Here is a 15,219-nt window from a genome sequence, read left to right as displayed (position 1 = left end):
GAGATGGAACGTTTAAAGACTGTGGCCAGGGCTCTGGGGAATCAGGTCAGAGGGCAGATGGACCAGGCTCTGTATTTGAGTCATCCTCCCTGCCCATGGAGGCAGGAAGTCATGGCTAAGGCCAGGCAGAGGAGTTCCTGTGGGATGGCCATGCCCTGGGACAGTGCTGCTGATTACAGCAACAAAACCCAACAACACACAGCCACAATAAATCACTTGCACACATGTCAAATCCTGCCCACAACAGTGCAACACATTTGTTATTGTGTCTCGCCCCAGTGTGCGTGCATGCGTGTGCACGTCACATGTGTGCCTGACTGTGTGTATGAATATGAATACATCCATTCCTAATATACTCCCTGTGAAGCAGGGTCTCATGTTGTGGTATCATCCTGGATGCTCTTTTTAATGACAATTTCTTCCAGACTGTTGAAATGAATGGAATTTGACAAGGTCATGACAGTGACAGACATGGCTAATGTCTTCTGAATGATAGTGGAGGACAGAGAGGCTTGTGGGACTTGCTGTTGTTGTCACAGGAGACCTCTGGGCGCACTCCGGCAGTCTGAAGCCGTTCAGTGTCCGTGCAGTGGCCACTGCCAAAACTAACGGCAGTAAAGCACAGGGGGAAAGGCTGACGGCTTGAGCGATGGGGCGAGATACCCCAGGACTGGTCAGAGGGCACTGAGACCCAGAGCTTAGCTGGAGGAGAGGAGAGGAGGGAGGGAGAGGGGGGGGGGCAAACGCCGACAGGACCGCATTAAGCCACTTTTCCTCTACACTGTTCACTCTGCTGGTGTCGCTAACAGCCACTCACAAACAGTGCTACGACATGGGGCTGTGTTCGAGCCATATATCATTGTGGAGTCCAGCACTTTTGTTCCCAGACACCGGCCCTTTGCTCGTATGCAGACAGGGTGAAAGTAAGAAGCAATCAGTAGCACTGTTGTCTGCGCCTGCTGTCATCTCCCTATTGCAGAGGACAGAGAGGAACAAAAAAAATACAGATTCAAACGACAAATAACATCCCCCCCAAACGCTTGGACTGCTGTCAAACTGGGGCAGCCTGGTAATTTCAGCATTATCTCCACAGCGTCCCGCTTTTCTCTGTGAAGGGCAGCGTTCACTGACGCTGTGTGTGCTGTGGCCCCTGCCTGCATCTACAGCCCCAGAGAAAAGCTTAATCCCTTTATCTGCCTCCGCTCCTCTTATCTCGCACACCGTGATGGCTTGGAGGCACACAGGCCCACTAAGGCCCCACACAGGCCCACTAAGGCCCCACACAGGCCCACTAAGGCCCCATGCTGTCCCACTAAGGCCCCACGCAGGCCCCCTGGGCCAGAAAGAGAGAGGGTTGTCCCCACCCAGACACGACAGGCAGGCATGCATGCTCCCCACACACACACACACACACACACACACACACACACACACACACACACACACACACACACACACACACACACACACACACACACACACACACACACACACACAGGGCGGAGACAAGCCACCTCCAAAAGCCATTTTAAGGGGAGAGACAACCCGACTTGACACGGGACACTGAGCTGGGGTCTGTCTGTTTGCCAAAGTCTGACATCATAGGAGAGAGAGGGAGAGGAGGGAGGAGCTGAGGGGGTTTTACATTTTGTTGTCGGGTTTCTTGGCACGGCAGAGAGATGCCTAATCGACGCGGGTTTGGCAGAGAGGCAGGGGGAACGCTGGGGGCTGGAGAGATGGTGTTTTAGTCTCCAGGGCTGGCTGCTTTTGTCTGCTTTACTTCTGTTTCATCTGAGCACGCAGAGAGAAAGAGACAACGGTACTTACATAGATTTCTGCTCCGTAGAAGCCATCCTGGTACACCACTCTGTGAAATGAGAGAGCAATGGCGGAGACGCCTTAGTTCATCTGGGTACTGGGCGGTTTTACATGCAGACAGATTGGATCAGCACACTGATGTTTAGAACCTAGCCTATTTCCAATGAGAGCAAGTCAAGCAGACATTTGCATGGCAGAAAACAAGAGTGATGGAAGTGGCTCTGCACGTCTACAGGGTCAGCTCTTACCGGCTGCTGCGCACCACAAATAATGAATGACATATTAAGGGGGGAAATGCAGCCATTTCACAATTCCCATGAAATGTTCTGCTCGGGTAAAAAAAAGAAGGTATTTCCAGTCACTGCAGTGTTGTCAGGAGGCTACGGTGGAGGGGAGGAGGTAAAGGAGGAAGAGAAAGGGAAGGGGGGATGAAAAGAGGGAGATCAGCAGGGAAGGAGCTCAGTCACATGATGCTAACATATAAATCACTGGGAAGTCAGGAGAGGAGAGGAGGTGGGGAGAGGAGGTGGGGAGAGGAGAGGAGGTGGGTAGAGGAGGTGGGGAGAGGAGGTGGGGAGAGGAGAGGAGGTGGGGTAGAGGAGGTGGGGAGAGGAGAGGAGGTGGGTAGAGGAGAGGAGGTGGGTAGAGGAGGTGGGGAGAGGAGGTGGGGAGAGGAGAGGAGGTGGGTAGAGGAGGTGGGGAGAGGAGAGGAGGTGGGTAGAGGAGGTGGGGAGAGGAGGTGGAAGGAGGTGGGGAGAGGAGAGGAGGTGGGTAGAGGAGGTGGGGAGAGGAGGTGGGGAGAGGAGAGGAGGTGGGGAGAGGAGGTGGGGAGAGGAGAGGAGGTGAGAGGAGGTGGGTAGAGGAGGTGGGGAGAGGAGGTGGGGAGAGGAGAGGAGGTGGGTAGAGGAGGTGGGGAGAGGAGAGGAGGTGGGTAGAGGAGGTGGGGAGAGGAGAGGAGGTGGTGGTGGGGAGAGGAGGTGGGGAGAAGAGGTGGGGAGAGGAGGTGGGGAGAGGAGAGGAGGTGGGTAGAGGAGGTGGGGAGAGGAGGTGGGGAGAGGAGAGGAGGTGGGTAGAGGAGGTGGGGAGAGGAGAGGAGGTGGGTAGAGGAGGTGGGGAGAGGAGGTGGGGAGAGGAGAGGAGGTGGGTAGAGGAGGTGGGGAGAGGAGAGGAGGTGGGTAGAGGAGGTGGGGAGAGGAGGTGGGGAGAGGAGAGGAGGTGGGGAGAGGAGGTGGGGAGAGGAGAGGAGGTGGGTAGAGGAGGTGGGGAGAGGAGGTGGGGAGAGGAGAGGAGGTGGGTAGAGGAGGTGGGGAGAGGAGGTGGGGAGAGGAGAGGAGGTGGGTAGAGGAGGTGGGGAGAGGAGAGGAGGTGGGTAGAGGAGGTGGGGAGAGGAGATGGGGAGAGGAGAGGAGGTGGGGAGAGGAGGTGGGGAGAGGAGAGGAGGTGGGGAGGTGGGGAGAGGAGGTGGGGAGAGGAGGTGGGGAGAGGAGGTGGGAGAGGAGAGGAGGTGGGTAGAGGAGGTGGGGAGAGGAGGTGGCGAAGAGGAGGTAAGAGAGGAGGTGGGTAGAGGAGGTGGGTAGAGGAGGTGGGGAGAGGAGGTGGGGAGAGGAGAGGAGGTGGGTAGAGGAGGTGGGGAGAGGAGGTGGGGAGAGGAGAGGAGGTGGGTAGAGGAGGTGGGGAGAGGAGAGGAGGTGGGTAGAGGAGGGGGGGAGAGGAGAGGAGGTGGGTAGAGGAGGTGGGGAGAGGAGAGGAGGTGGGTAGAGGAGGTGGGGAGAGGAGGTGGGGAGAGGAGAGGAGGTGGGGAGAGGAGGTGGGTAGAGGAGGTGGGGAGAGGAGGTGGGGAGAGGAGAGGAGGTGGGTAGAGGAGGTGGGGAAAGGAGAGGAGCTGGGTAGAGGAGGTGGGGAGAGGAGAGGAGGTGGGTAGAGGAGGTGGGGAGAGGAGGTGGGGAGAGGAGAGGAGGTGGGTAGAGGAGGTGGGGAGAGGAGGTGGGGAGAGGAGAGGAGGTGGGTAGAGGAGGTGGGGAGAGGAGAGGAGGTGGGTAGAGGAGGTGGGGAGAGGAGGTGGCGAGAGGAGAGGAGGTGGGTAGAGGAGGTGGGTAGAGGAGGTGGGGAGAGGAGGTGGGGAGAGGAGAGGAGGTGGGTAGAGGAGGTGGGGAGAGGAGGTGGGGAGAGAAGAGGAGGTGGGTAGAGGAGGTGGGGAGAGGAGGTGGGGAGAGGAGAGGAGGTGGGTAGAGGAGGTGGGGAGAGGAGAGGAGGTGGGGAGAGGGAGGTGGGGAGAGGAGGTGGGGAGAGGAGGTGGGGAGAGGAGAGGAGGTGGGTAGAGGAGGTGGGGAGAGGAGGTGGGGAGAGGAGAGGAGGTGGGTAGAGGAGGTGGGGAGAGGAGGTGGGGAGAGGAGAGGAGGTGGGTAGAGGAGGTGGGGAGAGGAGGGTGGCGAGAGGAGAGGAGGTGGGTAGAGGAGGTGGGTAGAGGAGGTGGGGAGAGGAGAGGAGGTGGGGAGAGGAGAGGAGGTGGGTAGAGGAGGTGGGGAGAGGAGGTGGCGAGAGGAGAGGAGGTGGGTAGAGGAGGTGGGTAGAGGAGGTGGGGAGAGGAGGTGGGGAGAGGAGAGGAGGTGGGTAGAGGAGGTAGGGTAGAGGAGGTGGGGAGAGGAGTGGAGGTGGGGAGAGGAGGAGGGGAGAACAAAGGAGAAGCGAGGAGTTGGGAAGAGGAGTAGAGAGGAGAGGAGAGGAGGGGAGGGGAACATAGAACCCCAGAGTGGGTGGGAGGTGTAGGGGACCCAGAGTCCTAGGACCCGTCTTCATCACTGGAGCCCTCCCCTCTCCTCTCCTCTCTTCCCCTCTACTCTCCACTCATCGCCACAGACAGGCCCTGATCTAATCACAGATAGCCAGGCAGCCAGGCTAGGCCCACGGTTAGCTAGACCTCTCCTCTCCCCTACACTCCCATTGCCACCCAGACACCTAGACACCCAGGCAGGCAGCCAGCCAGGCAGGCTGTGTGCAGATATAAGAGAGGAGTGTGAGGCTGAATGCTTCACATCAACCAGGAGATCATCACAGTCCAATGAGACCTGCCCAGTAACATGCTATCTCTGCTTTCTATAACTCCCTATGGCCTTGATATTCATCCTTTGGAACACACACACACACACACACACACACACACACACACACACACACACACACACACACACACACACACACACACACACACACACACACACACACACACACACACACACACACACACACACACACACACACACACGCTGCACTCATGCACAATTGCACACAAATGAAATAACACAATTGTTTGCAAATGCAGCAACCAAACATTTGAGAGTGAAACTGTTGTAATGGTTGATTGTTGATGTTGTCAGTATAGTGTACTACAGGTCCACAGATACTCACGCTCCATAGGCTGGAATAGGTGGTGGTGGAGGTGCTGTGCGGAAGGTGTTGTACACAGCCCGCCCCCGGCCTCGCAAGTGGGCACCCCTATAGGCCACCGTAGCCCCTGTGGCTGGGTAAGGGAAACCTGTTACTGTGGAGAAACACATAGGAAGGAGGACTTTAGAGAGATGGAATGTTGGCATTGCTTACCTTACTGACAGAACACATTATATAAAGACATGTGGCAGTGGTTTCTCCTATGACAGAATACATTAGGGAAAGACAAGGATACATTAGATGTAATCTTTTCTGGGTGTGCCTCATCGAGCACTCTCCTCTTCCCCAACCCACTGCTTTGTGCCGTACTCAGCAAGGATCCACATTTGCTGTACGCATCCTTCCTGACGCCGCCTGCCACCGCCTCCCTCGCCACCCAGGGCTAGCCTTGAAACACAGCCTGGTAATGGATGCAATCACACTAGTTCCACACTGTGGCTTTCACCTGGTTGAGGCAACAGTATGCTAGCTGAGGGGGAAGGTTGTTCTAGGTTGTTGTAGGTAGGTAAGGAGCAGTGTTGTGTGGTGCTGTAGTCCAGACAGAGACAGGCGGGAGGTGAAGGTTGCTGTGTAGCCATGCTGGATGTGCAGGCCCTGGGGGAGCACGCAGCAGATGGGCTGGATGGCGGGACCACTGAGACCCAAACATCCGGCTGACCAAATCCCACACCCCATCTGTGACTCCTCCCAGTCTACCACAGCCCCACGTTTGTCCTCCAGCAGCGCTTAACAGCCAATGGTGATGGGTGGAGGGTGTTGGGGGAGTTCCATGGTTACAGATTAGAGGACAAGCCTCTGGGCTGGGAGATCCCCAGATCCCTCCTTAACCTTCAATCAGTCCAGTCACTGTCTGATTACGAGCTGCAGCACTGCATACAAACACATCTCTCTCTTTCTCTCATGATTAACCTAGTCCTGCGTTAAAGGCTCCTCCTGCTCTCGCCCTAGTCTCCCCCTCTCCTCTCCTCCTCCACTCCATCACAACACTGCTACCCCATCACTTCTATTATTCTTCATCCTCCTCATCTCCCCTGGACTGATTCATTCATTACCGTGATATGTTTTGGGGGAATTCATCATAGGCCTCCAGCCTGTGATGAATTCATTTTGGCAGTGAGGCTGGGGTGTAAATGTGTATGAAAAGGAGGAGGGGTGGGGGGGTATATAGGGAGGAGCAGGAGATCAGATATACAACACATTCAGAACACTTTCAAATGATCTTCCAATGGACTCACAGGAGCAAAACTAGACACAGTGGAATCACACCTAGCTATTTTACAGTAAGTCTGCAATGGAGTTATATGATACCTCATATAGAAGCACTCCTATGGACTGGTATAGGATTTCGCCTGGAGAACAATGGCCATTACGGCGGGCTGTATGTAGTGTAATTTGGTGTTAACCCTGCAGGTGGATGGGATTGGGAAGTGTCCTAATGAACGGTACACACCAGCAACCCTGCTGACAGGGAGACAGATTAGTGGTGCTTTTAAAAACACGAACAGCCAGGTTTAATGTCTGACGCCACTAACATCTCCCTCCATTAGGGGCTCCACACATATTCAACGCCTGCATCTCATTTGGGCGGGAAACGCCCCTATTTCCTCCCGAGCAGCAGAGGCACTTTGTTTGCTGCCGACGCAGCAGCAATAGACTGGTAAGAATCACAAGGTGGCCCTTTCGCTTTGGTGATTTATAATGCTGACCTTGACATTTAAATGAGTCTCTTTTTGGGAGTCTGACATATAGGCTCAGCTGCTAAAGGGCAAAAACAATCCTCTTTCATATTTTCAGGGGTGTTTTTTTTCTCCCTTGTACAAATCACTAGCATTTTTGGGGCTCCAAATCTTCTATTTCCTTCTTTTAGGTATGAGAGGGGGGGGGTTGTATTCAATCTGCGTGCTATGATATATGTGAATGTAAACTCATAATGAGTTGGCGATAGGCTACACTGCTTCAATAATAACCCATAAATCAAAAGCTGTTGTCACACTTTGGTAAACCCATGAAAAGCAACAACAGCTACAGCGGCGTATGGGAGCACAAACCTGGTCTAGCCACCAAAGTCAAACACCTTTCTGAGAGAGAGGATGGATGGCTGGGGGAAAACCGGAGTAATGTGCTGGAGGGCGACAGGGTCACACCGCACCTCATATGTCAAATGTGTCAAGTTGAGGGGAGCTCAATACCTTTACACAGCAAGCCAGCCAGTCGGACCAAACCTCTCCTAATCCTGCTCTGTGCAAATGATGGGGTCAAAACCAGCCTTGTAAAAAAACACCACATTTTTCACAATGTTGATCTCTTTAATGCGTCCTGCTCAAAATAATCTGTGGAATGAGCACTTAATCTAAGCACTGGGGACCCAAAATAGCTTAATCTAATCAAGCCACAGGAGCTTAATTATCCCCTCAACAATGAGAGGATCTGTCCAGATATATTAAGATGACAATTAGCCTTTCTATTCTGTCATTTACTCAGCTGGTGGCTTTCAGACGGTCCACACCAAACTTCACCTTTGGAAGTGAAAACATCAAGAGCTCTACTCATCTCCTTCTATCCCCTTAGGAATTAGTAGCAGAGAGAGAAGAAGGGGCTCTCTGACTCGTACAGTGCTTGTTTGAAATGGATTCCCTGATTCGTGTAGGCAGGCAGAGCTGCTTGGTAGCTGTCCATGGTCCTGAAATTGACACACCATGCTATAGAAAAGACTAGGAAATACACCATTGAAATACATCCTACCATCATTCATGGGTTGAGGTATTACATAATATTCATATTTTCATAGTAATATACATTTCTCTCTACGGAAATATCCCCCATACTAGACAATGCTATCTGTCTCTGCCCTAACATCCCCCCACCCCCAGTCCATTTGAGTGGGAACCTAATGCGCCTGCTGTTCACAGGACCCTCTCCACAGCCCCCTTACTGAGGGCTCCAGGGAAGGTTTGGGTTGCAGGGGAGAGGAGGCAGGAGGCAGGAGGCAGCCGAGGACACGGGTCCGGGGGTACACACCACAGGGCTGGCGCCGCCACTACCCCAGTCCCCGCCACGCAGCCTCCCATCAGTAGGAGGAGCCAGTGTACCCTGCAAGAGGTTAAGAGCGGGGAGCCTGCGTGAAGCTCTCATCCGTCATTCTCCTGAATGGGTTTTGAGGACAATAAACCTGTAGCGCCAGGACGAATGGAGACGGAGTGCGCTGTCACCACGCCACGATTTATGGCTCCCAATTTCACTGATCTCCCGCACAGAAATGAGGACTGATAAACAGTGATTAATCACCTTTACATCCCATTTCACTCCCCTCCAAAGTATATTAAATGTAGCCATGATTATTCAAGAATAACTCCATGGATGAAACCACTAAAATGTGTTTCTTCATTCGGGGTCATAACAAAATTATCAAAAACATGGTCAGCTGTTTTTTAAAGGCTGACCTGTTGGCTCCTAGTTAGGTTTTTTGTGACTGAAATGTATCTCTTATTTATGTTTCCCATCTCCCCAGCTGGCAAGCATATGTTGTCGTTTAGGCTTGGCAAACTTCAGTGCTATGTCAAGACGTCTTGAAAAATTAGCAGCCAATAAATCACCATTGCACCCCGCTTCCCCCTGCCTGGAATGGTGGTCCACATTCCCTATGATTTATTACATGATTTGGGCTAGTGTGTTTGTATGTGTGTGTATCCGTGTGTGTGTGTGTGTGTATCCGTGTGTGTGTGTTTGTGTGTGTGGGTGCATGTGTGTGTGTGTTTTGTGTGTGTGTGTGTGTGTGTGTGTGTGTGTATACGTGTATATGTGCTGCATAGGTCAGAATATGTATAGGAATGTGAGAATCTATGAAAAAATGTGAGTGTTGTGAATATATATAAACATATCTTGTATTCATTTGTATGTGATCTGCATGATTTTGAATGCATCTGAGAATTTCATGAGGAGTGTGTTTGTGTGTGTGTATTGGGAAAGGGATGGTTTAGTGTGTGTGTGTGTGTGTGTGTGTGTGTGTGTGTGTGGGGGGGGGGGGGTAATTGTCAAGGGAAGATGGCGTTGGAACCGGGGGAGCGGTGGGAGGAGGGTGAGGGGTCTGGAGATATAAATAAAAATGATAGATGACTGCTTTCTGTCATGGACAGTTATTTAGAGGTTCGCCGTAAAGCTGTCCGGGGAATGAACAGATTTTAGTCTAATGAGCAGAAAGGAAAGCCGTTAAAGTGGCGCGATGTGCTCAGCACTTCTTCCAAATGAAATAGTACCATTTCCCCCTCATTAAAATGCAAAGGGTTCATATAACATACAGCAATAAAAGTGGCATGTAGAGGGAGAGAGATAGGGAAAACCCCACTGAGCTTGTCTCATCCCTCCATTACCCTGACCATGAGGAATACCAGCCTTCGACAGGGAAGGTGCCAACAATATCGCTCACTCAATCTCCCTTATTCGGTTAGCTCTGTAAAAGTCAATCTGGCGCACTTGGCAAATCCATCCACGGCAGCAGCCTCACCAATCTGATAACAGTTGCTGGGGCGGCTTGGCCTTAAAATATTTTTTCCCGGCTTTACAGTGAACACCCCACAAACAATTGCTCAGGCTGCCTCCACTCTCTCTGTGAGGCTTGGATCATCCACGTCTTATCTGGCCCACAATTCTATTCCAGATCCACTTTGATCTACAGAGAATTGTGTGTTAGAAGCAGGTTGAGACTGAGCCAGATTCTAATAAAACCAGTGTGTAGATGTGAATTGGGTCTGTGTGATAGAAACACTGCTAGAGTGTAGTAGAGTTAGAGTGGTGCTAGACTAGAGGAGTGTAGTAGAGTTAGAGTGGTGCTAGACTAGAGGAGTGTAGTGGAGTTAGAGTGGTGCTAGACTAGAGGAGTGTAGTGGAGTTAGAGTGGTGCTACACTAGAGGAATGTAGTAGAGTTAGAGTGGTGCTAGACTAGAGGAGTGTAGTAGAGTTAAAGTGGTGCTAGACTAGAGGAGTGTAGTAGAGTTAGAGTGGTGCTAGACTAGAGGAGTGTAGTAGAGTTAGAGTGGTGCTAGACTAGAGGAGTGTAGTGGAGTTAGAGTGGTGCTAGACTAGAGGAGTGTAGTAGAGTTAGAGTGGTGCTAGACTAGAGGAGTGTAGTAGAGTTAGAGTGGTGCTAGACTAGAGGAGTGTAGTGGAGTTAGAGTGGTGCTAGACTAGAGGAGTGTAGTAGAGTTAGAGTGGTGCTAGACTAGAGGAGTGTAGTAGAGTTAGAGTGGTGCTAGACTAGAGGAGTGTAGTGAGTTAGAGTGGTGCTAGACTAGAGGAGTGTAGTAGAGTTAGAGTGGTGCTAGACTAGAGGAGTGTAGAAGAGTTAGAGTGGTGCTAGACTAGAGGAGTGTAGTAGAGTTAGAGTGGTGCTAGACTAGAGGAGTGTAGTAGAGTTAGAGTGGTGCTAGACTAGAGGAGTGTAGTAGAGTTAGAGTGGTGCTAGACTAGAGGAGTGTAGTAGAGTTAGAGTGGTGCTAGACTAGAGGAGTGTAGTAGAGTTAGAGTGGTGCTAGACTAGAGGAGTGTAGTAGAGTTAGAGTGGTGCTAGACTAGAGGAGTGTAGTAGAGTTAGAGTGGTGCTAGACTAGAGGAGTGTAGTGGAGTTAGAGTGGTGCTAGACTAGAGGAGTGTAGTGGAGTTAGAGTGGTGCTAGACTAGAGGAATGTAGTAGAGTTAGAGTGGTGCTAGACTAGAGGAGTGTAGTAGAGTTAGAGTGGTGCTAGACTAGAGGAGTGTAGTAGAGTTAGAGTGGTGCTAGACTAGAGGAGTGTAGTACAGTTAGAGTGGTGCTAGACTAGAGGAATGTAGTAGAGTTAGAGTGGTGCTAGACTAGAGGAGTGTAGTAGAGTTAGAGTGGTGCTAGACTAGAAGAGTGTAGTAGAGTTAGAGTGGTGCTAGACTAGAGGAGTGTAGTAGAGTTAGAGTGGTGCTAGACTAGAGGAGTGTAGTAGAGTTAGAGTGGTGCTAGACTAGAGGAGTGTAGTGGAGTTAGAGTGGTGCTAGACTAGAGGAGTGTAGTAGAGTTAGAGTGGTGCTAGACTAGAGGAGTGTAGTAGAGTTAGAGTGGTGCTAGACTAGAGGAGTGTAGTGGAGTTAGAGTGGTGCTAGACTAGAGGAGTGTAGTAGAGTTAGAGTGGTGCTAGACTAGAGGAGTGTAGTAGAGTTAGAGTGGTGCTAGACTAGAGGAGTGTAGTGCAGTTAGAGTGGTGCTAGACTAGAGGAGTGTAGTAGAGTTAGAGTGGTGCTAGACTAGAGGAGTGTAGTAGAGTTAGAGTGGTGCTAGACTAGAGGAGTGTAGTAGAGTTAGAGTGGTGCTAGACTAGAGGAGTGTAGTAGAGTTAGAGTGGTGCTAGACTAGAGGGAGTGTAGTAGAGTTAGAGTGGTGCTAGACTAGAGGAGTGTAGTAGAGTTAGAGTGGTGCTAGACTAGAGGAGTGTAGTAGAGTTAGAGTGGTGCTAGACTAGAGGAGTGTAGTGGAGTTAGAGTGGTGCTAGACTAGAGGAGTGTAGTAGAGTTAGAGTGGTGCTAGACTAGAGGAGTGTAGTAGAGTTAGAGTGGTGCTAGACTAGAGGAGTGTAGTGGAGTTAGAGTGGTGCTAGACTAGAGGAGTGTAGTAGAGTTAGAGTGGTGCTAGACTAGAGGAGTGTAGTAGAGTTAGAGTGGTGCTAGACTAGAGGAGTGTAGTAGAGTTAGAGTGGTGCTAGACTCGAGGAGTGTAGTAGAGTTAGAGTGGTGCTAGACTAGAGGAGTGTAGTGGAGTTCGAGTGGTGCTAGACTAGAGGAGTGTAGTGGAGTTCGAGTGGTGCTAGACTAGAGGAGTGTAGTAGAGTTAGAGTGGTGCTAGACTAGAGGAGTGTAGTGGAGTTAGAGTGGTGCTAGACTAGAGGAGTGTAGTAGAGTTAGAGTGGTGCTAGACTAGAGGAGTGTAGTGGAGTTAGAGTGGTGCTAGACTAGAGGAGTGTAGTAGAGTTAGAGTGGTGCTAGACTAGAGGAGTGTAGTAGAGTTAGAGTGGTGCTAGACTAGAGGAGTATAGTAGAGAAGGATCTCCTACCAGCATACAGTTCAGGACCATAGACAGCTCCCACCACAGGGTTCAGCTTCCAGCCTATGGAGGGAGAGAGAGAGAGAGGGAGAGAAGCCCAAACTAGTAAATATTGTCCTTCATGTACAGTATCTGAACAAAGTTGTAGCTTAGACAAGAGGCAGATCTTACCATTTGTGTACGGGTTGGCAACTTTTTTGTTTGTCATCACTCTTGCTGTTGCATTATTCACCTGTTCCCCCCAAAAACAAAATGGTGCCACAGTTATAACATACCCTTCCAAAAGGCAGACCAAATGACTGGCAGAGAAATACCACACAGATTCAGTAAAATGTGTCAGAATTATGCAAATTACCATAGAGGTTCACAAGACTGGAGAGGTTAAAATAGCCAGAGGAGACAATGGCCTTGAATCACCTTTACATGAATTTATTCCTCATTTACATTTTCTTTTGAGATGATTCAATTACTGTAGCAAGTGGGAAAGCATGCACCAATTACCTACGGATATGAAAGAGAAAAAGCCAAAAGCAACACAGGTAATTGGTTGGATAAACAAATGGATTCAAAAGAAAAACAAAAAGACAGACCCCTTAGATTTCCTCCATATTGGCCTGATGGGAATGTCTGAATAGGGGCCTTCATTTACAGTAAACAAGACCAAAATTAAGAAAAAAATAAATAAAAAAAAATGGGCAAGACAACATGATGTCAACAGGGTGTGTTGGTAGGTAAGTAGACAGGTCTTCTTTATCCAGACGTGACAGTGAGGTCCTTATGGGATGATGAGAGCATGCATTCCCTCTCCAGTCATATTGATGAACAACTTGCACGTCCACCTTGACATGTATGGATTCCTGGTTCCACTAAGTGCTTCCGACACATACCATTATGCATGCATGCACGCACACACACACACAGCGGGCACATGCTTATGTGCAGGTCTCTTGTGGGACAAAGGTGAGAGCAGGGGCATGGGAGAGGTCAGCAGGCAGGAGGTAGAAGAAGAAGAAACAGGAAATAAGGAAAAGCACCTCTATTTTGCGTCCCTCTACGATTGTACCGTTTAGTTTCTCCCGCGCACGGTCGGCATCTGTGCTCGTTTCAAAAGTTACAAACCCAAAGCCCTAAGAGAGAGCCACGTGTGTCACCAGGCCAGTAAGACAGACAGGGACAGGAAGGTAGACAGGGTGGGTAAAATATAGGGTAGAAGGGGGATTAGAGAGGAGGAAGGAGAGAAGGAGAAGGAGAGAAGAAGGAGAGGACTAGGTGAGCAGCAGGAAGTAGAGATGTATATAAGCGGTGTTATTAATTGTGTGGTTGTTAGTGAGACGTCAGGAACAGCAGAGAGAGATCCAAGGAGAGATAAGGATGACAGCCTCACACACACTAACAAACCTGCCTGTTTTACCCAATTAAACACCACAAACCACCTCTGGAGAATGTCTCTGAGCATCGCAGGCATTACACTCTGTTACGCAACATTATAGTCTAATCATTATTGTGAAGACTTCAACAGTAGCCTTATGAAAAACAACCCCCAACCCCCATTGGAATGAGATGAAGTTGAGCAAGGAAGGAATATTCATAAATTCTTCAAGCAATTTAGTTTAATTCCATCATCAACCATTTCTAATCCATTACAATAGCTAAAGTATGCACTGTAGCAATTAAATTAAGCCATATGTTGTCTCTTTTTCTTAGACATATCATTATATTAGTATTCATCATTGTATTAGCTGTGTCTAAAATGTGATGGGGCATTTACCATGCTATCAAGGTATTGGTTGGTAGTAAAGGTAGCTATACATATCACCAACAACATATGTACATTAATAAATCACATGCTACCTCTAAGGAGGTGGAAGAAAAAAACACTGGCTTTACAATGGGGATGTCGCCTTTAAACTCACACCAAAATACCCTCCTCCCCATCCCCCATCTTCCACCCCCACGTGCCCCCTCCCATGAGGCCTTTGTCACCAGCTTGAGTTATGGGGACTGGGAGACTGGGCCTGAGATCCATCACCAGCCTTCAGATATGCTGGCCCAACAAGTCCCAGTCCTTTGGTTTCTATATATACATATAGAGGGATGGGAGGGAGAGGGAGCCACGGCCAGGCTGATAATTGCTTGAAGATATATAATACATGTGAGAGATGAAGAGCATTGTGATCTTGTATGCATACACAGGATCTCCGAGCTCCTATTCCTGGCATAAATAACATGGTAGCTGTCCTTGGGGAGAGAGAGATAAAGAAATAAATTCAAAAGGAATTGAGGGCAAAATTAATCCTTTGGACATTTTGCCCGACTATGGTTGGCCCCTCTATCTTTTTTTATCATGCACAAATAATTAGCTTACACGGAGGGAGAGTGGAGCCACCATTTTTCAAAGGAGACAAACATATTGAATGCAAATTGCCAAAGCTTCATAGAAAATAGATTGTTTATTAATGGCCTGCTAGGTTCATTATATAGCGCGCAGGGTGCAGGAGAGAGGCATCATGGGTAATGGCTTTGTAGGGCACAAACAATAAATGCTTGTTACAGCAGAGGAGGCAGCTTTATCCGGTGCTCAATCTTGTCTGGCTGTGGGGGCTGAGTTGGAGTATAGGTTCCCAGATGGAGGCTGGCTGCATACCTTATACAGACCCCAAACTACCAGGTAAGAGTGGGAATCGATCCCATTCATGGTTGAACACCCAGCTAGAGGAGGCTGTCTAATTTATGAATGGAATGCTCTGGAGCTTGGTACAGACGATTAAATAAACAGTGGATGACCAGCACTGTGCTGTTTACACCAGAGGATGTTATATAAGACATGGTATAGAGCTACTGTACATGTATAGACACTGAGTCAGTTTTGGCGGTGATGGTTCTATATTTGCTATAGCA

General features: G+C 49.9%; 1 protein-coding gene across 11 annotated transcripts in view; it reads right to left on the bottom strand.

Moving 5' to 3' along the window:
- Positions 1 to 15,219, bottom strand: part of LOC106601438 (RNA binding protein fox-1 homolog 3) — a 380,636-nt gene that overhangs the window by 17,828 nt on the left and 347,589 nt on the right. For 10 of the 11 annotated variants that reach the window (XM_045720266.1, XM_045720265.1, XM_045720257.1 and 7 more), the window contains 5 exons: positions 13,356 to 13,448; positions 12,493 to 12,553; positions 12,331 to 12,384; positions 5,224 to 5,356; positions 1,828 to 1,867 (listed from right to left, as the gene is read on the bottom strand). In XM_045720266.1, the coding sequence (XP_045576222.1) occupies positions 1,828 to 1,867; positions 5,224 to 5,356; positions 12,331 to 12,384; positions 12,493 to 12,553; positions 13,356 to 13,448 (381 nt within the window). The remainder of the gene's footprint in view (positions 1 to 1,827; positions 1,868 to 5,223; positions 5,357 to 12,330; positions 12,385 to 12,492; positions 12,554 to 13,355; positions 13,449 to 15,219) is intronic. The other variant, XM_045720263.1, reaches the window with a different exon arrangement.

This window comes from Salmo salar, chromosome ssa06 (assembly GCF_905237065.1).
Source record: "Salmo salar chromosome ssa06, Ssal_v3.1, whole genome shotgun sequence".
NCBI lineage: Eukaryota > Metazoa > Chordata > Actinopteri > Salmoniformes > Salmonidae > Salmo > Salmo salar.
The sequence above is the reverse complement of the archived record's forward strand: the minus strand, read 5'-3'. Positions and strand labels throughout refer to the sequence as shown.